The 26,770-nt window shown below is 42.6% G+C and overlaps 1 protein-coding gene across 1 annotated transcript in view; it reads right to left on the bottom strand.

Annotated features, from left to right (window-relative positions):
- The window catches only part of CLVS1 (clavesin 1), a 142,796-nt gene that overhangs the window by 7,312 nt on the left and 108,714 nt on the right, over positions 1-26,770 (bottom strand). The window contains exons 3-4 of the mRNA XM_061171940.1: positions 23,035-23,145; positions 18,388-18,623 (exon numbers count right to left, since the gene is read on the bottom strand). Of these exons, the coding sequence (XP_061027923.1) occupies positions 18,388-18,623; positions 23,035-23,145 (347 nt within the window). The remainder of the gene's footprint in view (positions 1-18,387; positions 18,624-23,034; positions 23,146-26,770) is intronic.

Here is a 26,770-nt window from a genome sequence, read left to right as displayed (position 1 = left end):
GATTTACCTTTTAAAAATATTTTTATTTCCGTAAGCTTCTAAATATTGAATTCAGAGCTGCCAGGTGCTACTTAATAACTATTTTCCTGTGTCATTGTAAAGCGTTTTAGTTTATTTAAAGTAACTTATTGCTACACGTCCGCAGGTCACAGTTTCCTGCTGCAGAGTAGCTCCCATCTGATCTGGAGCCACCAAGGGTTTTCCAGTGTGCAGAAAAATTCCAGTTGGCACTCAGCAAATCTTGCTTGTCACATCTGAAATCAGTTTCAGAATGTTTTGGAAAGGAAGATTTCAACACACACTTTAATTGGATATTTTTAGAGTTATCACCTACAGGAGAGTTTCCCATCCCCAAGGCTGGTTATTATAATTATTGTCATCATCTCATCATGGCCATCAACAATAACAACCACACCATTTATTGAGTACTTATTTCATGCCAGGTTCTGCACTAATTATTTAGCCTGCATTATCTTTATTTAAACCTCACAATAATTTTCTGAGGTGAGTATTGGTTTGTTTTTGAAATATAGTTAATTTACAATGTTGTGTTAGTTTCGGGTGTACAGCACAGTGATTCAGTATATATATTATATATATATATAATATATATATATATATATTATATATATATTCTTTTTCAGATTCTTTTCCCTTATAGGTTACTACAAAATATTGAGCATAGCTTCCTGTGCTATACAGTAGGTCCTTGTTGGTTATCTATTTTATATATAGTAGTGTGTATGTGTTAATCCCAGCCTCCTAATTTATCCCAACCCCCGGTCCTTTCCCCTTTGGTAACCATAAGTTTGTTTTCTATGTCTGTGAGTCTGTTTCTGTTTTGTAAATAAATCCATTTGTGTCATATTTTACATTCCACATATAAGTGATACCATATGATATTTGTCTGTCTCTGTCTGACTTACTTCACTTAGTATCATAATCTCTAGGTCCATTCATGTCGCTGCAAATTACGTTATTTCATTCTTTTTTATGGCTTAGTAGTATTCCATTGTGTATATATACTACATCTTCTTTATCCATTCATCTGTTGATGGACATTTAGGTTGCTTCAGGTCTTAGCTATTGTAAATAGTGCTTCTTTGAACATTGGGGTGCATGTATCTTTTCAAATTAGAGTTTTCTCCAGATATATGCACAGAAGTGGGACTGCTGGATCATATGGTAACTCTATTTTTAGTTTTTTAAGGAACCTCCGGTATAGCCATAGTGGCTCCACCAACTTACATTCCCACCAACAGTGTAGGAAGGTTCCCTTTTCTCCACTGAGGTGAGTATTGTTAATTCTATTTTGCAGATCAGGAAACTGAGCCTCGGAAAAGTTATTAATTTGCTCAAGTTCCCACAGTTAGTTGTGGATCTAGAATCTGAACCCAAATATGACTCTATAACCCACATTCTTAAACACTGTGCTATACTGTACAAGAAATACCTACAACTTGGTAAGAAACCAAAGGATATTAACATGTATCCAGAACTGTTAATATTCAAGTTCTCAGAGAAGCATTTCTTTTGTTGGCATCGATGAAGCCAGTGGTTAACAAAATCATCTATTATGTATTAAAACTTTATTTTGGGCACAGTGATGAAATCAGAAAAGAAAATAGCAGAACTTCATTCAGGAAAAAAACAAAGTGTTCTAATAATTACATGTTGTACAATCGTATCTTCATCTATAATGACCAGCAAAGAATTTAATAACACTTCAAGATCCTTTCTTTTAAATGTACAGCATTCACCCAAATACCTGGGAACAGCTCTACAGAACTGGAATCAGCCAACATGGAAAGTCGATTAGGATGGAGAAAGGGAGCAGATAAGATTATCTGAGAACAGAGCTCAGCTGCCAGAAGACAAATCAGGCCAGGAACTTGGAGATGAGGAGGAAGGAATGAAAGGAAAGACCAAGAAAGGCCATGGTGGAAACTGGCAGCTGCAATTGGATGTTCCGCTTAATTTATTTGCAAACCGGTTTATTGCTCTTTATGAAACAATGCATTTCTGTCATATTAACTCACAGTTTTTCACCGGTACAATGAGGACAGGATATTACCACATTCTCTAGAGGGCTATGAGAGATAAAAGATACAATAAAGTGCTTGGAGCTCTTTCAAGGAGAAATTATTTCAATTGGAAAGACATCATTTTACCAACACTTCTCTGAATATGATCTTCTGAGTATGAACAGCTGATAGTCTTTCTGATAACAGAGGCAGCCCTTGCCTGCCCTCTTGAAGAAAACCAAAGAAAAGAATGCAAATTTAGAGAATAGATATAGAGAAGAGTATTATTTAATTATAAAAATATTCTTAATTTTACCGAGCGATTTCCCAAAGCATTCCTTTAGGCAGAGTCGCCCTAGTGCACCTGAGGGTGAGAGCGTTGAAGGTCACAATTAGCGTGTGTTGTGTTCAAACCCTTCCGAGGAACCCCAGGCAGCAGAGTGAGGTCTGCAGATGTCCTAGGGCCAGTCTGTAGCTGAACCAGATGACTGTCCTTGCCATGAGCTCACATTCTGTGTGTGTGCAGGTTTCCAAAATTTTGAGACACAGAATGCATTGCTATAGATACTCCGATGTGGATTCAGGTGTCCTGAGATGGTCAGAGGATGGTTCAAATAATACATTTTCAACATGCAGATATTTCTGGAGAGTTTTTTTATACTACCAATCATATCTTAAAATAGCAACACAGCAAACGGCTACAGGTGCTGGCGCCACCTGCTTTGAATGCACGCATCTTTCACTAGAATTAGACGGGCACAAGGAGCCGCCGGGCACTTTCAGAGCATCCCTAGTTTTTCCTAATTATTCCTCTCCCTGTGAAACGGATGGTGCACAGCCTCAGTGGAGTTCCTTTGCTAGAACTAGAATACGGTGTTCTGAAGCAGGTAGAGAAATGCCAGAAGCTGCCACCAGCTGAGACCATGAGGATGACTCATGCCACCTGAGTTTGAAAAGGGTGGCTAGGGTTCTCGATAAAAACTACCTTCTGTAAGTCTGTTTTTGAGTCAGATGACTTAAATGGATCTAAATGACAGGACGTTAATGGATCTTCTTTGATAGTACTACATTAGCCTGAATATCAGTTTTCTTCCTGAGTAGCTGTAGCCTCCCCACTCAGAATGGGGTTTGGGGACAGCACAGTACATGAAAGTGTGACAGAGTAAGTTGCTTTTCAACTGTGTCTTAAAGACAGGGTACAATCCGGGCTGGCAGGAACGGGAACAGACATCCAAGACAGCTACAGTGCTTTGCGCAAAGGCAAATGCCCCGAAAAGGTGCTCTATAAGCCCCTGTGGAAGGAAGGAAAGAGAAGGAAGAAAGGAGGGAGGGAGGAAGGAATACGCAAAAGTGTGAGAACAGATGTGATAAAGGAAACAGAGCATTGGGCTTGGAATGAAGAGAACTGAATTTACAATATTTTGCCACCTACCAGCCCCGTGATCTGGGCTAAATCATTTAACCTCCGTGGGCTTCAGCTACTTGATCTATAGCATGGGGATAATAATCTGTCTATTTTTATTAATTTTAATCTATTAAAATTCTCTGTCTATTTTTAAAGATATCTATTTTTAAAAAATTCTCAAAACCTGAAAGGCTCAATTTTTCAACAACCCCTGGAATAAGTCCAGGAACATCTGTATCCAGTTGGCATGTGGGGAAATAGTCCAGTCTAGGGCATTGCCACTTAAAGTGTGGTCCCCAGACTAGCAGCACATGCACCACCTGGGAGCTGATGAGAAATGCAGATTCTCAGGCCCACCCCAGACCCACTGAATCAGAATCTGCATTTTAACAAGATCCCGGTGCTTTGGACGCACATTACAATTTTCAGAGCATTGCTCTGGAGCTGTCACTACCTGGCTAAATAATTGTGGGACAGTAAGAAACCTTCCCATCCCAGGTTTGCTAAAAGGAAATCTGCTTTCATCTACCTCAAGAAGAGCTGTAAGGATTTGTCAGGTGTGGCTCATTCAAACCAAATTCCTGCTTCTGTTCACTCATTGATGCAATATCTTAAAGAGTCAGAAGACCTCATGAAATGCCACATTTATTACTAGGGAAGAGCTCTCGGTTTAGAAAAATCTGCCTTCAAATCTGGAAAATATTTCAAGGGGCAGGAAAACATTTTGGAAATTCAAAGTTGAGCAATCCTGCTTTCCCACGTCACATTTTGTCCGTGTTCATGTCACACAATAAATTTTTTCAAAAGTTTCGAGCATGTCAGTGCTTTGTGACCACCTAGAGGGGTGGGATAGGGAGGGTGGGAGGGAGACACAAGAGGGAGGAGATATGGGGATATATGTATTTGTATAGCTGATTCACTTTGCTACAAAGCAGAAACTAACACACCATTGTAAAGCAATTATACTTCAATAAAGATGTTTCAAAAAAAAAGTTTTGAGCATGTACTATATGCTAAATAAGGAAGGGAAAATATCTCTGCCTTGAAGGTATTCACATGAAAGAGATACAGATTAATATAAAAACGCCTGTCACTCTGGCAGCTCTGTATACTCTCATTCCAGAGAGTTGACCAGACTCAGTGTCAACAGCTCACACACAGGTTGGAAACACCCTTGGAAAGTCAGGATTGTGCTGTCTCAAAGCTGGGCATCGGTGTAAGTGCTGGACCGCAGGACTGATCCAGTCAGAGAAGCCTTGTTCATGTGACTAGTGGGGCTGACACAGACAATGAACATGGAAGATGGAAGCAAACGAGAAACTTCTGGAAAGTGAGGAGTGCCGGGAAGCAAATGAATCAGGGCACTGTGACAGAGAGGGCCTGGGGAAAGGGGGTCTTGTTCCTTTAGTGAGGATGCTCCCCCACCAAGATGAACGACTACTGTGATTCAATTTGGATCACTGTTTTATACTTTGGTTCCAACTAAACTTTTCAAAATAGCACAAAAGTCAGATTTTATAGTAATGCATCCAGATCTGTGTTCAGTGGGTAGAACCAACAAGATTGGGGAGAAGGTTATGTGTTCAGTTTTGGACACGGTTAGTGTGAGGGCTTGTGTGGCATCCAGTGAGAGTAGTCACGTAGGCAGCTGCTTATATGGTTCTAAAGCTCAGAGGAGAATTCTAGAATGAACATAAGTTAGGGGCTCCAAGGCATAAAGGGATGCAAGCCACGGGAACGGAGGAGAGCTCCAGAGTGAACGTCAGAGTGGTAGGAGGTGAACCAGAAGTGGTTTCCTTGAAGCCAAGGGGGTGGAGTGAGAGTTTCAGGAAGGATGGGGTAGTCTGCTCTACTGACCTTCTCCCTACTCAGCTCCTCCTCCAAGTTCCCTATCTGGGGAAACAGAAATGTTCTCCAGCAAGTTACCCAAGCCAGAGACCTCCAGTTATTCCTGAAATCTCTTCCCTCTGTTCCCCATAATGACTTTATCACCAGGTCATGTTGATTCTACCCACTAAATATCATTGAATCCACCTTCTCTCTGCTTCCACTCACACAGCCCTGGTCCAACTACCGCCATCTCTTGCCTGTACTATTGCGGGAGCCCCAGACAGTCTCCGTGCATGTACCATCCCTCACTCCAATTCATACTTCTCACAAAAGGCTGGGTAAGCCTTTTCATAAACTCATGTGTTCATGTCACTCCCCTGCTTTAAACCTTTCCATGACTCTCCTTTGCTCTTGGGATAAAGGTCAACATCCTTCTCAAGACCTTTGTGGTCTTGCATGCCCCCCACACACCTCTTCTCGTCTTACTTTCTGCTCTCCAACCTCTCTGGGCTTTTCTGTTCTTGTTTTCGTTTTAATTCTGTATTTCATTGAATCTAAGATGTCATCAGTTGTAAGACAGGTCCTGATTTCAGAGATTTTTAATTTAAAAAAATACATCTTATAATTGGTAAAACACGGTCGTCCCAGGAACCACCCTGCTCCTTCCAAATGCAGGGTGTTTGTTCCCAATTCCACGCTTCTCCTTTCACCTGGGAAACTTTTTCTCGACCCTCAAGTCTCAGTTTATGCGTGACTTCCTCAGGGAAGCCCTTTCTGACCAGCACCCCTCCCAGACCAGATTAGGACCCTCAAGATGCACCTCTTGGTACATTGTCATTGTCAAAACACTTGTCCTGGTGAGAATAAACCAGCTGTTTGTACAGTGATGTGTTTAAAGTCTGTCTCCCTTCATAGACTGGGGACTCAGAGAGCAGGGGCAGGGTCTGCCCTCCCAACCACTTTATCCTCAGCAGCTAACACTTCATTTCATCCTCACAGCACAATAATAAGGCAGATCTAATAGTTTTTTCCCTTTGGAGAGAGGAAACCAAGGTCACAGAGAGATAGCTACTCAGGTCCCATGGCTCCTAATTTGAACCCACAGAATCTGATGTAGATCCTGGTCTTTTAATGACTCTATCTTGTACTATGTCTTGGTGTCTAGTAAGTCCTCAATACATATTTGCTGAATGAATAAATGAACAAAATTTTCAAAAAGATAAGTATTAGAAAAGTTAATTTTTAATGAAAATTCAGAAACTAGGAGAAATAATCAGACTAAGGAGTTAGTTATAGATACCCTTAGAGACAATTTCAAATTCTGATGAAACATTGATTACAAATAAGACGATGATACTGTCTTATTCCATCATGCGTGGTTGACTGTTAACCTCATCACTCTACAAAGTCCTCTGTTCCTAACAGCATTTACTGTCATACAATTCCTTCCTTCCTTCTTTCCTATTTCCCTTCTCCTTTTTTCTCCCTGCCTCTCTCCTTGCCCTCTTTCTTCCTTCTTCAGAAAATGTGCATTGAGCATCTATTATATACTAGGGTATTTGTGAGGCATGGGGTACATATTGGTGAATAAAACAGCACAGCCCCTGCCCTGAGAGGGTATATAACCTATAGAAGGGAGATTGAATACATAAGCCAACAGATGTGTGATTATGGGATTGTGATCCCTATTAAGAAGAAAACAGGGACTTCCCTGGTGGTCCAGTGGCTAAGGCTCTGCGCTCCCAATGCAGGGGGCCTGGGTTCAATCCCTGGTCAGGGAACTAGATCCCACATGCCGCAACTAAGAGCCCACATGCCGCAACTAAGAGCCCGCATGCCGCAACTAAGACCCGGCGCAGCCAAATAAATAAATATTTAAAAAAATTTAAAAATGAAAACAGTGCTCAGTGACAGAGAAGAGCAGGGTGGGAAGGGAGGGGTCTTTGGGACGGGGAGGGTGAAGAACTCCCTCCAGGGCTGTGGATGGAGAAGCCAGCCCTGATGAAAGAGTGGGCCACGAGCCAGGGGAGAACATCTCAGAGCAGGGAGGCCCTGGAGAAGGAAGAAGCCTGGCCATGGAGGCGGTGGACAGAAGCCAATGTGGCAGGGGCCTGTGATAAAGGGGAGCAGCCTTTATCCAATGCAGGGAACCAGTGGGAAGTTGTAGAGGATGTTGGGCAAAGGGGTGGCATCATTATGATTTTTAAAGATTACACTTAAGATTCCATGGATAATAAGTTAGATTAGAGGGACAGAGGGGAAGGAATAACACTAATAAAGACCAATAAGGATATAACTGCTCTCCAAGCCCAAGAGGGCAGGCTTACGCCAGGACGGGTTGGTGAGTGGAAAATCAGGGCTCATGTGAAGACTAGACCTTCTTGGCAGACAGAGAGGAAGAGAGGCAGGGGGTCTGTGTCGCTAACTCCCCCCACCTTGACTTTGCCGTCTGTGTCCAGCACCCACTGTGCATGACCGTTCTGGGTGCAGGGCTCCAAGGGTACAAAATTCCTGCCCTCTGCACACATTAAGGCAAAGAAGAGGGAAATGGCCAATGTAAGTCTGACTTCTAACCAGGAATTCAAGGCATCTCCCTTCAAGTCACCACACCTAATCATTGCCTGCTTCTCTCTTAGGGAGTTGGGAATTTCCATCGTTAGTGAGAAACTTCCATCGGGAAAGAAGTTAAAACTCTAAAAAAATGGAAATTCTTACGAACCATGCTGGAGAAGAAGGAAAGCTACTACTTATCATCCTGTTCCTCTGTAGGACGTCCCGGGTACTGTCTCCCCCTGCTGCCATCTGACTCTGACAGCGACCCCTGAGGTTATATCCACTTAAGAGTTGAGGAAGCCAACACTCCACGTGGCTAAGCCAAGACTCCACGTGTGCCTAACATCACATAACTAGAAAAATCAGTGGAAGGAAGTGACCAGAACCCACATCTAGTCCCATAAGGGGAGACTGGGGGGAAAAAAAGGCAAGTGAGAAGAAAAGAACTGTAAACACTGCCTCAAAGTCTCAAAGCTGAAGCAAGCGGCTGGGATTAGGATGCGGTGACACGTGCCTGGAGCCCCTGAGGCCCGTCTTGAAGAGCGGTGAAGCAAAGCAAAGCCGGGCCAGCGGGGCTGATCACCATCATCACAGGGACACAGGCAGCTGCATCCCAAATGGGGCCCTGAAGGAGTTTCCTATGAGATGCTGAAAGCTCAACAATGCTCATTTATGGCCTTGACATGAAAACTCGAACACTGCAGTTTGGATAATTTAAGCCCAAATAAGATCTACAGCAGGTTTGCCTAAACCTGAAAAGGAGCTGAAATTCTCTATGCAAGCAGTGCATTGTTTTTATGAATGACTGACTTCAAAGAGATTTTTATCACGTATCATGTCAAATATTTGTTTTCAGCCATACGATCACGAAAACTTACACGAGAGACCCACTGCTGGCTAGATGTTGGGTACACACAGCATCAGCGTTATTGGAATCAGGCAAAATGTTTGTTTACCAACAGCAATATGTTCACAAGAAATAAGCTTTCTTTGCTTTTCTTGCCTAGACTACATCTCCCTTTCCAAGTAATTGCATCTGACTGTGAGTCTTCAGCAAACAGGAGTCTTTTTCGGAACACACACTGCGAGTAGCCAAACACTTTGCACTTGAAACTACACCCAGTCACACCCACGTCTGTTCATTTTCCTCTAATTCAACCCTACTTCCTGGCTTTGCCAGGAGCTTAGAACTCTTTATCTCATAATCTGTCATGTCATTCATTAAAAAAGAGAACATGGCATCCCCCCACCATATTTTATCTGGCCTCATTCATGTTCTTAGGGACTGAATTCATCGTAGATTTTCTTCCATTCTAATGTTGCATGGCTCTACAGGATGCATTTGCAAGGAGATGCACCACCACCCCCATTTTGCCCCAGCAAAGAAAGTTGTATAAAAGCAGGACACCCATCTCAGCCGGATGCACAAGTAATGATGAGACTAGGCAGCTCTTTTTCTCGGTTCTTTAAGAAATGTTAACCATTTCCTGTCAGCATCCACGCAACACTTCAGTATCGAACAACCGACAGAAAATACCAGGCATGTGTGGCGTACCCATAAGGTCTTTGCTTCTAGAAGTGATGATATCGCAGGCATTAGCTGCCTGAAGAGGAGTGACACCCCAAAAGTATGAAGTTCAATCCTGTTTGAGCTATAAACCAGTCACAAGACAACTTACAGGGCAGCAGGGACTGTGGGGCATTCATTAAGAAATGACGCATTATGTAATTTTACTGAATGTAACCTCCACATGGAACATCTGTTCCCGGGCCACACAGTAAAACGGGCCCTTTTTTGCCCCGACTACTTAGAAGACAAGGGTCCTCCTGTTTCCATACTGCCACCCCTCATTCTTTTCGTATGGGTTGTATTTCACGATGATGCATTGCTTCTGCCGGAAACGAGTGGTTATCCAGCAAACGCGTACATTCACCCTATAAAACGAGGACATGCTGAAAGATCACCAAGGTCATGGCCAATTCTATTGACAGCTGAAAACAGTTAAAACGACTTTTTTTTTTTTTTAACCACCCAGGCAGGACCCCAAAGGGAACAACATGGCCAAAAATTTCCTTCTGGCTCAGAAATCTGAACTCGATCCAAGCGTTCCCTCACCCTCTCCCCACTCCCTCCAAAAAAGCGGATGGCTCGCAATGTCTTTTGACATCGTCCTGCTTCTTCCATGTGGGATCTAGGAGAGGACTTTAGGGAACATAGGGGCGAAGGCGTTTTGTCAAAGGGATGAAAAGCAGTCCTTCCACTGCGTAGCTGGACAAGACCCCAGAGCATCGGTCCCTCTGATCGCCCAGTATACAGGGTGGGTGAAGTGGGTCATTTCTCTGAACGCTGGGGCCACTCCTTACTGGCATGAGTGAAGGTGCAGCTCGGGTCTTTAAGGCCTCTTCCTCTACAAATAATTTTCTGGATTCCTAATAAGTTCTAAAGGTTTAATAAATAAATAAAAACAGGAGTTATTGCATATACTCAGCCAAACTTTATCTATGATCAGGCTGCATCAAAACCCCCCAAATTACTGGAAATGACAAAAATCGCCAGTTTTGACCAATGAATGGTGTTATCTCTAGCTAAAAACATAATCCTGGGAACAAACATCTTTACATGTAAATACACACTGAAGGCAGCAGAATCATTGCCATGTCATGCCAACTTAGAAAGTCGGTATAGAATTTATAACTAAAATGTTACGTGTGTGCTCTTCTACATGGGTGCTGCAATATTGCCACTTTTTGCCTTGAGGTGCTTTGCTCACACTGGTCTTTTGGTTCCATGAGGTACAGGGGCCTGTGATCTCAGCACAGAGGAGCTCTCCCTAAATACCTATCGAATGGATAAGGCCAGGCTTCTCCACCACTCTGTGTATCTTCAAAGTCACTTTTCGCTCTGCTTTTCCTCAAAGTGACTCTGTCTGATTTGGTGGCTGGTGCGCCTGCATCACGGGCTGGGTTTAGCTATCAGGCCCCATTCAGCTCACTCACTGTACAATGAAAGAGAAAATGTGCCTTTCTGCCTGTGGTAATTTCCGGGCTTTTGAGAAGGAACCACGGCTCCACCATCATCAGGCTAGGAGTTCCTCTTCCAGGGCTGAGACACGAATGTTTATTTGGAGAGTGAATGAGCTGAATGAGACTGGAATCCCAGATAGTACATTAAAAACATCACTATCATCATCATCCCTTTCCTTGAATAGCAGGGATGCCAGATTGAGCCCAGATCAAAATGCAGATGTATCTGAGCGCACTGCGAGGGGACCTCCAGGAAACAAAGAGGATGAAAATTGTGAGTCAAAGTTCAGCCCGGTTCCATGAACTTAAATCAACTCCCTGACTTTCTCTTTCGAATACCCGGGCAGTGTTTTCCATCCTCTTAGCCTCTGGGAGATGAGTGTACTGTAAGATGTTAGCAGCTGCTCTACTCAGAAAGCACCCTGTGATGAAACAGCTCTGGTGATGCAGCTTTTTGCCCTGCAGGACTTCTCAGGACCTTGACTATGATAATCAGACGAAGAAAAATATTTTTTAAATCTTAGTACCAGTGGAAAAAAAGCATAACTGTGTACCATGTACTTCTATATTTTTTAACTAAAAAATATTAAGTATGTATGGAGCGCCTGCCATGGGCAAGATACCATGCTTTTGGCAGAAGCTAGCAGTGCGGCCAAACCAAAAATCTTTAGACTGAAAGTTAGGACGCTGAGCTTGATTCCCAGCTATTCCACTGAAGCAGTAATGGGCAAGGGGATGGGGTGGATATCTTTACATTATGGTTGATAGTCCACAAAATGTAATGGAAATTTACCATCTATAAGACTAAAATTTAAGTTAAACATCGAATAACTTTGTTTTTGTTAAAATTAAAGATCTTAGGAGAGTTTTGTAAATAACACTGATTCCATCATGGCAACATGAGTTTGTGAGTACTTAATAAATGCAGTGTTCTCATTACCCAACATCTATCTATCTATATATATATATATATATATATATATATATGTGTGTGTGTGTGTGTGTGTGTGTGTGTATACACAGATGGGGGACATCTGGTGATCTCCAGATGACATCTAAGGACCTCCTCCAGCTCTAAAATCTCCTAAGTCCCTGATAATAAGGAGAATGATAAAATGTATTTTATATGCAACTTTAGTATTTTATATACAATTTTTGTGGAGGGTGTTTATCCTGCCAACAGAAGCTGTCTGCAGTGGCTTAGACAAGAGGAACCTACTGGAGATCAATAGAGGGTGGCCTAAAATAGACTGTTTCTCTCCCTGGCTGCCCTGGCACAGACCACCTGCCCTTCCGGTATGGAGGGAACACACCGTTTTGATCTGGTCTGCACCCCTTCCTCTTTCTATAACAATCTGGTTTAGTCCGGGATTTTACCCTGCTCTCCACCAGAGTGACCACATGCCCAGGCCTGGAAATTCAGATGCACACGCGCCCTGCCTCAGTGATGGGCTCAGAGACGGTGCAAAGCCTGGCTTTTCAGAGGCCTCCCTTTAACGTTCACCCAGAAATGCGGGGAAAGACACTTTATTTCTTTGAGATCATCAGCTCCATTGGCAATAGCTGCCATCAGGGTCGACTAAGATTGGGAGCAACCAATGGAGTCATGAAACAATGCATCTGAGAGCAGTTTGTGATCTCTCCCGGGCTGCAGGGGGGCTGGTGATAACCTTGCCTTCTCAGTGCTGGATCTGAGCAGCACGGTACCAAACCGCCCGCTTCTGCACGAGCACGGCTCCACCTCTAGGGAAAGGCTTCAGTTCCTTACTTGGAATCAAGATCTTAGGATAAAATTTACATAGGATCTATCACCAGTAATTTAAAAAAATTTATGTATATGTGTGTATGCATACATTTCAACATATACATATATCCATTTGTACATAAACACCAAATATATAGTATACATATATGTACAAGTATATGTGTAGATGTATACACATATAATACATACAAATATATTTTAAAAAGTAAAACCTTTCCAAAAATGCTCCTAATCCACCAGTAGTTACTTCAAGATTGTGTATGGGTGTGCCTTTTTAATGATATCCATAGCCATTTTAATTACTTTATCAGAGATACAGGCTAGAACCAGAAAGCAATTAATAAACCAATCCTAATAACTGAAAGAGATGTCACAAAATCTGTGACACTGATTTAAAGACCATGCACTTGCTTCATGCGACAGAAATTCCAGGCCTGCACTCCCAAAACTGAAGCAGGGCTGCCGGTTCCCAATCCAAGCCATTCCCTCCTCCTTCCAGGCAGCAAAATCTCCTTCAGTTTGGGTGTTGTCCTCCCCCTATGAATCAGGGTGGACTCCTGCCTCAGAAATCGCCACTCGTGCTGGACGCAGGGGTAAGGACCTGGGTTCTGGTGGCAACCACTGAGCCACTAGAATAAACATTCCTGTAGCCGCCTTACTTTGTAACTTCTCATTATGTGAAATAATACACTTTCCTTACTGTTTAAAGCAATGCAGTTGGAGTTTTGTCATATTCGCAGCCAAATAATTATATAGAGCCTAATACAAAGCCTACTTACTGTTATTTGTTGGAGAGTATTAAAAAGTTTGGCTACCTACTTTCCAGATCTTAAACATATTCCAGTAGTAAATTAGGAGGAGGTAGGGTGCTTCAGACCTACACAGTCCCAAGAACAGAAAGTGACAGCCGATGGCCTGAGAGCAAGGGCATAGACTATAACAAATAAAATAAAAAACAGAAACAAGAAGTTAAAAATACAAAACTCAGGGTCATCTAGTATTAGAGCAGAAAATGTCACACACTCAGCCCACAAAGGCATTATCATGTCAAAGAACTGACCAATATAGAAATAAGTAGCGTAGAGAAATTTTCAACTAAACTAATAAATTTTTAAAGTTTCTGTGCTCAAGGGTTGAACCAAAATTACCTGGAAAAAAAAAAAAAAAAGCGCTGTTAGAACCACTCATTCATGGAGAACATCATACATGTTGGACTTTACTCTGCGCCTGCGCCAGAAGGCATTGTTCCGAGCCGCCTGGAACGCAGGCAATTTGTGCTCCTGAACCACATTATGAAACGTGATTCGGTCCCAAGGACAGTCACAAAAGCCCATTTGATTCCAAATGGGTCTGAAGACTGTTGGAAACTATGGCAGGATTAGGACTATGGGCATCGTCTACCCGCTGGAATTGACGGCACTGTTGCAGAGGTCAGACCCAGGTCACCTGGCTCAGAATAAGGAGGCACGTCCTGGAGCCATTCAGCAGGGCACACGCTGCCCGATGAGCTGCCTGCCCGTCTCTGGACGGTGCAACTCGGGGCTGCCTGACAGGCTGTGCTGGAGAACAGGCCACCGTATGGGGTGGGGGGCTGGAAGAGATGACCTTCAAGGTCTCCTCCAATTCTGTTTCCAATTTTCTTATCCCCTCTGGGTCCTTACGGGTCAAAAGATGCTCTGAATGGTCAAAAGATGTTCTGTCCCTGTAATCTTCTCGTTCATCACAGAGCTCTGTCTGTGAGGCATCTGATGGCAGGCACAGCCCAACAGCAGGAGTGGTCCCTCCTTGCTGGCGTCACTGCTGGCACCAGGTTGTCGCTGCCCATCCTGCTGCTGCCTGAAATCCCCAAGCAAAGGCTCAAGGATGCCAAGGACAGCAGGACTGATGGGGTAATGAGATGCATATGCAATTGCTAGCTACTCTGGCGGAGTCCTGGGTGTTGGCTCTGATATTTTACCTTCTCCAAAACCTGGGTCAGCTCTGCCTTCCTTCATGAAGACTTCTCTGAGTCTTCTGGTTGAAATTAGTGAATGCCTCCTTAGAGCACTGCAGCAGGTCTAACACCTCCTTCACAGTAGCTCTCCCATTCTGCACCTAAATATAGTTATTTGTGTGGACATCTTGTCTCCCCTATAAGATCCTACGAGGCAAGATCCAGGAGAGTCTTGGTAAAGCAGGAGAATTAGCTCTTTCCATCTGGGAGCTGACAATTTGTTTGAAGTAACGGGCAAGTGCACCAAGGATGGGTTTGGGAGGTGGTAGCTTTCACTCAACGTTGAAATGCAGCGAGCATGTCTGCTGTGTGTCTGCTGTGTGTCGGGCGTGGAGTTGGATTCCTGGGGAGGGGGTGAGGTGAACAAGAGTTAGTTAGACAAAGCCTTTATCCTCCAGAATTCACTGGCTGATAAGGGAGGGTGTCACCTCCTCTGATCCTCAACATTAATTCAGAGGTGGAACTTGGAGTCAGGACGTGTCTAGTCACCCAAAAAAGGTGTAAGTCTGTAACTGATCATCTGGGGAAAGAGTGGCAAATTCCTATTTCATGCCACTTGACTTTGGAAGTTCAGACATACAGGAAGGTATGATGGCCGTATCCGAAAGAGATAGGGTAGGGACAGGCCACATGAGATGTCACTATTCCTGTGCATGGAGGGGTTGGAGAGAGAAGGCTGGCACTGGAGTTGAGGATAGAAGGTACAAGGAAAAGCAGGCGGCGTGCCATATCTTATAGAGGACACGAACCCAGAGCACGGAGCCAGCGTGCCCGGATCTGAGTCCCAGCGTGGCCATTTACTAGCTGTGTGAGCTCGGGCAGTTGCTTAACCTCTCTGCGTCTCAGTTTCCTCATTTGTAAAATGAGAATAATGACAATACCTTTCTCATACAGTTGTGCTGAGGCTTTAAAGAGTTTAATGAGCTAAAGGGCTCAGAACAGTGTCAATAGTGTGAGTTGTCGTTACAGTTGTTATGGTGTTGTCATCTGGACTGAGTGTAGGTCAGGACGCGGGCCGCTAGGTCAGTCCCTTCCCTGTAGAGGCACAAAGCCAGCCTCTCAGCCACCATGACCACCACTTCCCAGAGAACGTTGACTAGTAACCTGGGGAGTAAATGAGTTTCCAGGTCCCTCCCGTCCCAGCAGAGAGGTTTTCCAGACATTTGAGTGTAGTAATCCTGACTGAGCAGGAAATGCAGAGCTTCTCCTCCTCCTGGACACTGGGTCAGTTCAGGACATCAACATGAGCCCAGCTACCCAAAGGAGACTTCGACAGTGACACTCCTGCTTCCCCAAACATCTCCAGAATTCAGCTGTTCTTCCACCACTTCGTCATCAGTTCTGGCCCTCATCTTCCCACCTGAGCCCCCATATCAGCTGCTGATGGCTTTTAGTCTCCTTTTCTCTGATAATTCCACGATCCTTACAAACCCCAGACTGTAACTGTGCTTAACTATGTCTGGTGGGAAAATACAGATGAAAACAAAAATACGTACGGTTGTCCCACCATCAGGATTATGGTTAAAACTGACCTAGAGGGGTGGGATGGGGAGGGTAAGAGGGAGGCCCACAAGGGAGGGGATGTAGGTATACATATGGCTGATTCAGTTTGTTGTGCAGTGGAAACTAACACAATATTGTAAAGCAATTATAATCTAATAAAGATAAAAACAAACAAACTCATAGAAAAGGAGAGCAGATTTATGGTTACCAGGGGCAGGGGGTAGGGGGAGGGAAAATTGGATAAAGGTGGTCAAAAGGTACAAACTTCCAGTTATAAGAAAAATAAGTACTAGGGATATAACATATGTACAACATGATTAACATAATTAAAACTGCTGTTATGTTATACATGAAAGTTAATAGAGTAAATCTTAAATCTTAAAGAGTTCTCATTACAAGGAACAAAATGTTTTTCTATTTCTTTAATTTTGTATCTATATGAAGTGATGGATGTTCACTAAACTTATTGTGATAATCATTTCATCACGTGTGTAAGTCAAATCATTACGTTGTATACCTTGAATTTATACAGTGCTGTATGTCGGTTGTATCTCAAGAGAAAAGAATGAAGTCTGATAATATCAAGCACTCTTCACGGGTCTGGGAGAGATTCTCACATACTCCTGGTGGGAGTAGGGTCATCTTGGAGGGTATCTAGGCAGTGTGGACTGAGATTTAAGATGCACAGTCCTCTGACCCGGCAGCCTCAGGGCTCCAAGTCCACCCAGAGGAACTTTCTCCTGAGAATGAAGGAGGCACATCAAAAAGGTTCAAAAGATTCACTGAGCCCCATTTAGAACAGAGAAAAAACTCAGAAAAAACCTAACTGCCCATCAACGGGGAAATGGCTACACTGTGATATATCCATGTCCTGGAACACTACACAGCACCGAAAACATAAGATACACCTAGAGTTACTGACGTGGAAAGATGTTACATAATGACATGTTATGAGATGAGCTATGTCCCCTCCTCAAATTCGTGCTGAAGTCCTAACCCCTAGTACCTCAGACTGTGACTGTATTTGGAAATAGCGTCTTTAAAGGGGTTAATTAAGATAAAATGAGGTGGGCCCTAAGCCAATATGGCTGGTGTCCTTATAAGAAGAGGAGATTAGGATACAGACACGCACGAAGAGACCATGTGAAGACACAGAGGGGAGATGGCCATCTATCTACAAGCCAAGGAGAGAGGCCTCGGAAGGCACCAACCCTGCAGACACCTTGATCTTGGACTTCTAGCCTCCAGAAATATGAGAAAATAAATTTCTATTATTTAAGGCACCTAATCTGTCCTAGTCGATGGGACTTTGTTACAGCAGCCCTATCAAACTAGGCTACACAATACCCGGTATTAGATATTTTCTCTGGATGTGTATAGATGTGTGTAATATATGGAAAAGAGAATGGAAGGGTCCACCCCGGTCTGATCCCTCCTTTGGGGAGGGGTTGGGATTGGGGAATAGTGATTGAAGGAGTAAAATAAAGCTTTACTTTATATACATTTCGTACATTATTTGTACATCAGTTTTTTAAAAACTCTCCTTCGTGGCTCTGCACTGAATACAGTATGCAACGTACTTCCCCACCTGCATCCGACCATCTTTGGAACATTATTCCCACTCTCACCCCTGACCCTCGCATGCCTATTTGCCACACCACACCAGAATATCCCATCCCTCCACTGCCTCCAGGCCTCTGTCTATCTCGTCTTTTCCTCCTTTTGAAGACTGGGCTGCTGATTTTCATCCTTCAGAGCCCAGCTCAAACATCACTCGCATTAGAAATTGGTTGCTAGAAGTCTTACTTGGCAGATTTTCCCAGGGCCTTCTTCTCGGTTGTGTTTTTTTTTTTTAATGTCTTTATTCATTTTTGTACTCCCAGTGCCTAATCAGTGACTGTGGCCAAGTAAATGCTCAATAAATGGTTCCAAATGCATCAATGATAGAAATGTTTTCTAGCAGGTTGCTTTTTCATTCAATGTATCTCAAAGGTCCCACATTTCATTCTGTGTGAGTTAACAGATTCCCTAGAGCCTAAGACTGTAATCACGACATGAATGAGGTCCCAGCCTTTTACTGCTTCTTTCATACAATGGGGACAACTGTATTTCTGGGCCAGCCAAGCCCCATTTACATTCAGTTCTGGTGAAATCAGCTGAGAATGTATTGCAATTTATTTTATTCAAGTTCTGTGCCCATAAAGGTCTTCAATTACTTAACCCACAATAGGCCCAAATCCAAAACGCCTCTTGACCTCTAACTGGGAGGCTCTGCTAACCCAGGCCTTACCTCTTCATCGGCTTGGGTGAACACTCTCTCTCCAGATTGGACGATGTGTGTTTCACGTGCATTGCATTATAGGAAGTGTGAGTGTAGTCATTTTCATCGCTGTAGTCAGGACCGAGTAACGTCCGGGCCCAAGTTCCCATGTCATAAGGAGGAAGGGTTCCTCCAAATTCAGATGGCAAAAATTCAGGGTGTATTAGCTGGTGGAGGCTGTTTAAGTTGTTTCCATGCAGGAAAATCTGGAAAGAAAAAATAATTAGCAAGAAAAAAATCCAAAACTTATGACCAAGCATTTAATCTAATACACAATCTAGCAGTGACAAAGTAGATGCACTGCTGGTGATCATGGGGTTTAAAGAGGCATTCAATTTTGTGTCTGTAGCTTAGTCTGCATAAAATGTTAATTTATTGCTCAGAAAAGGGCCTGAATTAATAGTCCTTAAAAATGAAGTTCATGAACAAATTGGCTATTATTTGGCCATGGCCCAAATTTACACATACAGTTATCTCTTAATTATCCCTGCTGATGAAAAGAGTAGGGATGCAGACCATCCAAAACCATCCAGTCTTGCTTCACACACATCTCCACATTGCTATGTTCTCCCCCTGGAGCACCCTCTGGACCCTCCTCAACCCTCCCCATCCTTCCCAGGCCTACACCAAGTGGCAACTTCTTTCTCAGTCTGTCCCAGTGGCACCTGCCCACTCTGGTTCTCCCCTCTCCCCCAAATTAACTCTTCATTGTGTGATGACTTCTAGTTTTTTCTCATTTGTTCATTTATGTCTTGCTTCCCCATAGCAAGAAAAGAATGCTCAGAAAAAGGGACAGTGTCTTCCTTCTCTTTTAATACTCTCCTAGCTCCCAGGGTGGTGTGGGCACAAGGAAAAAGCTCAGTCAATTCTTAGTCAGTGGAACTGAAAACTGGGACCTGAGAATTTACCGTGAGATATTTTTGCAACGATTTTCTATTTTTGTCTGGATTTGCCAATACTGCCCTCAACAAACAAGTTTGCATCTTCTAAGCATATGATAGATGGTGATGGAAATTAGTCAAGCAGGGGAGAAAACACCCCCAAATAACAACATTTTCAAACAAATCTATAAAGTGGATAAGCCACAAGTTGATAACTACCATTGCCTGCGATTTAGGAATTGACTCCTGAAAGTTTATCTAAAGTGCATCCGTATAATGACATCGGTTCCCACACTTCTTCACGTTGCAGGCCCAATGCGCATAAATTGTACTCAAATATAGGGCCATCAATTACACACACACACACCCCATACTTAACCATGATGAAGTGTAAATGTGATTTTTAAAATACTTACATATAGTATAATAACATACCATGTAAGTATTATATTATGCTATATACTACATACTACAGGCATCCCTTGTTTATTGTGCTTTATTGCACTTCACAGATATTATGCTTTTTATAAATCGAAGGTTTGTGGCAACCCTACATCAAGCACATGGCGTCAAGTCTACTGGTGCCATTTTTCTAATAGCGTTTGCTCTCCTCGTGTCTCTGGGTCACATTTTGATAATTCTCTCAATATTTCAAACTTTTTCATTATTATTATATTTGTCATGGTGATCTGTGATCAGTGATCTTCGATGTAACTATTACACTTTTTTTGTTGTTCTGTATTTTTAATTAAGGTATGAACTTTTTTTTAATAAGAATTTTACTTTTAAAATTTAATAATTATTAACATTTATAATATATTTATGTTGTTTTGGACAACTGTGCATTAATAACATTTTTAATGATTACCCAACTTAAAAGAACAATTTTTGATACTTAAAGCATTAGGGTCATGGGTAATCAAAGAGTAATTTAAATTTATATACATATTTTTGTTGCAAAGAAATGTAACAGGGTGATCGATAAAATGCTTTCCAGTATAAAAAAATGTTATATGAGGCTATGATTCGGTGGGGGAAGTATAATGGAAATACAAGTTCAAGGAGAACAAAAAGAACATGTAAAGTTTCTGACTGTTAATGAGGAATTTGTTTAATATTTTTTTTAACATCTTTATTGGAGTATAATGGCTTTACAATGCTGTGTTAGTTTCTGCTTTGTAACAAAGTGAATCAACTATACATATACATATGTTCCCATATCTCTTCCCTCTTGCATCTCCCTCCCTCCCACCCTCCCTATCCCACCCCTCTAGGTGGTCACAAAGCACCGAGCTGATCTCCCTGTGCTATGCGGCTGCTCCCCACTAGCTATCTATTTTACATTTGGTAGTGTATATATGTCCATGCCACTCTCTCACTTCATCCCAGCTTACCCTTCCCCCTCCCTGTGTCCTCAGGTCCATTCTCTATGTCTGCATCTTTATTCCTGTCCTGCCCCTAGGTTCTTCATGACCTTTTTTTTTTAGATTCCATATATATGTGTTAGCATACGGTATTTGTTTTTCTCTTTCTGACTTACTTCACTCTGTATGACAGACTCTAGGTCCATCCACCTCACTACAAATAACTCAATTTCGTTTCTTTTTATGGCTGAGTAATATTCCATTGTATGTATGTGCCACATCTTCTTTATCCATTCATCTGTCGATGGACACTGAGGTTGCTTCCATGTCCTGGCTATCGTAAATAGACCTGCAATGACCATTGTGGTACATGACTCTTTTTGAATTATGGTTTTCTCAGGGTATATGCCCAGTAGTGGGATTGCTGGGTCATATGGTAGTTCTATTTTTAGTTTTTTAAGGAACCTCCATACTGTTCTCCATAGTGGCTGTATCAATTTACATTCCCACCAACAGTGCAAGAGGTAAGGTATGAACATTTTTTTAGACATAATGCTACTGCACACTTAATAGACTACTTTATCACAATACTCGCCTTTTTGCAGTGGTCTGGAACTGAACCCGCGATATCTCCGAGGTGTGCCTGTTTATTATAATGTACTATATAAGTATATAATAAATACTTGCTACTTTGTTCTGTTGTACTGATTTTAACTTGTGATGTAATGACATCATTTAAAGAGGCAGGGGACAAGAAGCTAAGTGTTAAAATTCTTCACAAGAATACTGTAGCACTTCAGAAAACAATGTACATTTTCTGACACTGGATTGTTGGCTATGACTGAATTTTAACAAGAATTTTTTTGAAGAAATTCACATATTCTGGCTTTTGCAAAATGTCTCACTGGAGGAATTGTAGTATTTGAAGCATGGAAAAGCTGCAGCAAAATACTGGCCCTGGTCCCCACCCACGCAACACTTCCAGTTCTTAGAGGAAAAGGAGCGCTGTTGAAACTGGCCCTCTCTCCGGGGGTCCTGTGGGGTGGAGGAATTCAGCAGGTAGGAGGTGGAATCCCCACCTGTCAGATTCTGTTCTGCACCCAGAGCTCCAGAAACCCCCTTCAATGGCACAGCACAAATGTCGATTGGTTTGTGGGAGGAATTCCCACTGGATCCTTCTTAAGTAGAAAATGAAGCCGGTGGGAAGCATGAAGCCACATTGGGAACAGTCTAGGGCACTTCTCTGCCCTTATCACTGTCGTGAACCCCAGACAGATTGCAGAATGTTCCAGAATGTCTCTGCCTCTTGGGGCTGGTGAATTCTAGTTCCCAGTTCCACAGTCATTTGGGGACAGCAGAATTACCCCGTATCCCATACCCTACTGCAGTGTTTCCTAAGGATCTGGAAGCATCTGAGGTCTAGGAGTTAGGAAACCTGCAGAGTGTGTATGGGAGGGTGTCCCTCACATCGTCATTCCCCCCTGAATACTCAGAGCTCTTCCCCAGCACGGGGTCCCTGGGGCATAGAGGCCTATGTAAGGTGCTGTAAGACTGACCCTGGTTCCCTTAAGAGGTGATGTCCCTGAGCCAGGTGATAGCTGAAATCGGAAAGCTTACAAGAAAAGAGAGCTAAATGGGAAAGAGAAATTGGTGTCATGGAGTCTCTACTACATGAATGGCTTTATGCTATCTGTCTCATTAAATTACTCCAACCACTCTGTGATGTGGGTGTTAGTTTTTCCATTTTATAAATGAAGAAACTGAGATTCCAAGTGGTTAAAGAATGTTCGGTTTCTCAGCTAATCAGAATGCCATGAAAAAATACCCAGCTCTGGTGGAAGAAGCTGGCTTCCCAAATGTCATCAGCTGATGCAATCAAGATTTTAAAAGCCTTCTTCCTACGAGCTCTATTATTTCCAAAGAAGAATGCTTGCCCAGTCTCAAAGGTGATGGAGCTCGCAGCTATGACCCAAGAGCCATGGGGAAAAATACAAATCATCAGTATTCTTCGTAGCAATAATACATTCACAGGACAAAATGCTAGCTCTTAAAATATTCCATGAACAGGAAGCTGCTTGACCCCATATTTCCCACAAGCATTTACAGTAAAAGGGGCATCTGCTATTTGCATGCCTTCAATGTTTCCTTTGGTTTGTCACTCGGACTGTAAAATAACTCAGTTCTACTAAATTACTGATTCAATCCAGGCCATTTGCAAACTCCAGCTGAGGCTCAAATGCTCAGGGACTACAGAAAAGCAGAGAAAACACAATGAAAAATACAGAGAGAGGGAGAGAGAGAGAGAGAGATTGAGAGGACAGGCTTCGTAATTGTGCCTCCGAATCCCCCCTTTGGGTTTTTGTTTTCATTACCCGTTTCCTGGTCTTGTCTTTAAGGAATGGCTTGATGAGTGTGTACAGGGCGTGAATGTACCAGGGCTGGTTGACAAAATGGACTCCTCCGAAGCGGGCAGGAAAGCTGTCCTGGGTGGAAAGAAAGAAACGCACACCAATCAGCGCACATCACAGGTTAGACGGGACCAGCAGGACCGCCACCTAGAGCAGCCTGCTTCTTCTCTCAGACTGAAGCACCAGCTAGCGGAGGGAGAGACAGGAAACACCCTTACTTCCCAGCTGTTAAGGTCTCCTCTGTTCCCCTTGCCTCCCTCTTCCCCTGTGGCTCCACAGCTGAGAAATCATACATCAGGCCTGTCTTTTCCAAGTCACAATTATATGACCTCCGACATGACACCAGAGCGTTTGCAGCCCAGATAGTGAAGGAGCTGGGATTCTTCGTAGTGTCAGGGCACCAAGGCTTCAGTTCCCATGAGCCCTACAAGATGGCTCTCTTTACCCTTTACCCTCATTCTCTGCTCTCCGGCTCCAGCCCTCTCCACTGGGTGATCATGGCAATAACTCAACTTTCTGTGTAGGAAGGGGTTGGAAAAGGATTTCAAAGGCTCTTCAGAGATGGGGCTCTCTGAAATCCTCCAAAGTCTGACAGCATCCAACATCTGTGGCTCCTTTTCACAGATTTCAGAACTGACTCGTTACTTCAACCTGGGATCCACACAGTAGGTCCCAGGGACAGACATTTGCTCATTGATGGGCTAGTTGATTCCCCTAATTGAGGTCCTCCTTTTCTGCAGATGAACACATTTTGTAAATATCAGGAAATAAGAGCATTTTAAAAATTGTTTTCAATTTTAGAATCCAGCTCAGGGCATAAGATTACACTTTAGAAGCTGAGAAGCTGCTCTGCTTGTCCGCAGAACAAGGGACCTCGACCATAAAACCTGAGCTAGTCCCACAGCACCAGGTCCTGAGTCCCTGATATAGGACTTCCAAAGATTGTATTCGTGTGGTTAATGGCATTAAAAAAGAAGGAACATCTAATGCAATTCGAATTGCCAAGTGTGCTGGCAATCAATTTCATTGCAACAAACATCTTTGTAGAATATTAGCAAGATGGGATGAAAGCAGAAGGAGCCTTGTTATCTGAGCTAACAGTTCAGGCCACTAGCTGCTCCTTGCGGTGTATGAAATGCCCTGCCTGGGTCTTTTTTAGTCACAAAGAATGAGGGTTATTAACTTTTTTCAGAACCTTTTGAGTCTATAGGCTCCATGGGCACCTTCTACATTGAGACCTAGTTTCCAGTGTAAGTACGTGGACCTGTGCTTAAAGGTCGACCTTTAAAAAATTTAACAATAATTTTGCCTCTGTCTAGACATTTTACAGAGTACAAAGGAATTAAATATTTTGAAGGTTAAACGAGACAATTTCAGTAAAAGGTCTTTGTTTTGAGGGGTATGTATTTTTTCTTTTGTTTATTCTATTTTTTAAAAAACTTAATGAAACCACCAAGTAAGGGTGGAGAGACCGTTTATACCAATTTGCACATTTGTCATAATCTCTCACTATTCCAAATGTAAATTTAGAAAAGTAGAAGTTCTTAATAAGGTTTTCTTTTCTCTTTCAGGTACAGTTTGGGATCTAAAAATTCTTTGGTTTCTTAAAAAGAAAGACCTTTCCCAGAAGGTTTTCCTTTGCAATGAGCACTAAGCAATAACCTCAGTCTTTTGGGGCCTTTTGAACTTGTTATCCAGAACTAAAAATAACTATAATTCATTGTCTTACATGCTAAATGTGGGTTCTGGGGCTGTAGAAGGAGAAAAAGAGCAACGGGTTTATCTGTAAACCAGGGCTTTACTATCCTTTTCAATAGGACCAATAAGAGGGTTTTTATTTCTATTGAGAGTCTGTTATATAATATATTTCTAGGTTGGTCAAGTGGAAGAAAACCCTGTAAATAATACTGCAGAGGCACTAGGTAAATCTCAAAGAAAACATGAACCTTTACAAAATATCTAGAGACTCCTAATTTTTGTCTATGGAATCTCAGTCCTCAAAGACAGCAGCACTGTCTTCGATTTGTGTCAGAAGAGATTGAAAGAAAAAGCACAGGGCTGAGACCCATCAGTTGTCTGTGGCTTGGCCCTGGCTTTGAGTCTGCCATCTTGAAGGCATGGGATCTTATTGATCTCATTCAGGTCGGCAAACAAATATGTGCAGATAAACACATGTAACAAGGCTTCCCTGTGTAATAAGGGCAATGTGCACATGGTACGGTTATCCTCGAATGAGCCTGACTGCATTATTAATTACAGGGTGTGTGTGGGGGTGTGTGTGTGTGTGTGTGTATTGTGCAAAGGGAAGGATGAGGGAAGGGAAAATTAGAAAACAGAGCACTCTTTTAAGCAATGCCCATCGTTCTTGGTCGTTTTGCCTGATCTCATTAGCAAACCACAGATAAATGGGAAGTTGTCTGTCACACAAATGTCTCCCAGGACCCCAAAGGAGTCCACCACCCTCATGAAGGTGCATTTCTTAGGGGCTGGAGCAGACCTATCTCAAGATGGTAAACCTTGATTCCATGACAGTGTGACATTTTGTTTTTCAGAGTTCTTGGTGACTAAAGAGTATGCTCCAAAAACATACCCCAGGTTCAAGAAAGCGGCATTAATTTGTGTGTATTTCATGCATTTATCAATAAAAATATAATTTAATTTTGAATTATAAACATATTCATTTCATAAAAATTATCTTTTCCCTAGTTTATTTTAAATTAATTTATTTCTTTATTACAAAAAATATACCCATTCTAGAAGAGTACAAAATTGATTTAAAAAATTATTTGAAAAATTAGAAAATACAAAAAGATAAGAAAGAAGAAAAGAAGAAACACCTACCATCCTACTGCGAAAGACTATGTTGCTTACTATGTTGTATCATTCAGGACAGGCTACGTTATGTTATAGTAACACACAACCCCTGCTTTTTATCATTTAAAACTGTAAAGATTTATTTCTCGTTCACACAAAATGTCCTTGCAGGGTTGGCAGGAGCTGGGCTTGATTTGCTCTCAGCCAGGGATGTAGCCTCCCCGTCTGGAACAGGGCTGCCACAGCTGAGGGAAACAGCATGGGGAATCACACCTTAGCTCTTAAGGTTGGCTGCCAGAAGTGACATGCTTCATCTGTCACATTTTGCAGGCCAAACACGTGGCTGACTTCTAGGGCATCAGGAAGTATAATTCTACCATGTGGCTGGTAAAGAAGAGACCAAAAGTGTTGGTGAACGGCACTAATGATTACCCAAGCTCTCCTTTCCTTCTTCCCTTCCCTTCATTTCCTTTATTCCCTCCTTTTCTTCCTTCTTTCCTTTCTAAATGGGATCATGTTTTTTACATTGGACTTGATGTTTTTACATTGGACAACTGATGGCCTGCTTGATACTGGTGAAATAATATCAAATAATCAGTATCAAATAATACAAGGTAGAGTTTACAGAGGAGAGGGGAAAACAGAAAATTGCCTTTATGTAATGACTGGTTTACTGTCTTTAATTCCTCACTGAGCAATCAGTTCAGACCTTGCACCTCTTCAATTCAGCACATACTTATGAGTGTCGACTACAGGACAAACACTGGATTATATTCTTTAAAGCACTTGGCAGAAATGGCCATCGCCACGGCCTTCCGGTACTTTGATTCCTTCTCCCTCCTTCTCTACCTGAGCTCTACTCATGCCCTAAGCTGCTGAGGTCAGG

The sequence above is a fragment of the Eubalaena glacialis genome, chromosome 17 (assembly GCF_028564815.1).
Source record: "Eubalaena glacialis isolate mEubGla1 chromosome 17, mEubGla1.1.hap2.+ XY, whole genome shotgun sequence".
In the NCBI taxonomy this organism is placed as follows: Eukaryota; Metazoa; Chordata; class Mammalia; order Artiodactyla; family Balaenidae; genus Eubalaena; species Eubalaena glacialis.
The sequence above is the reverse complement of the archived record's forward strand: the minus strand, read 5'-3'. Positions and strand labels throughout refer to the sequence as shown.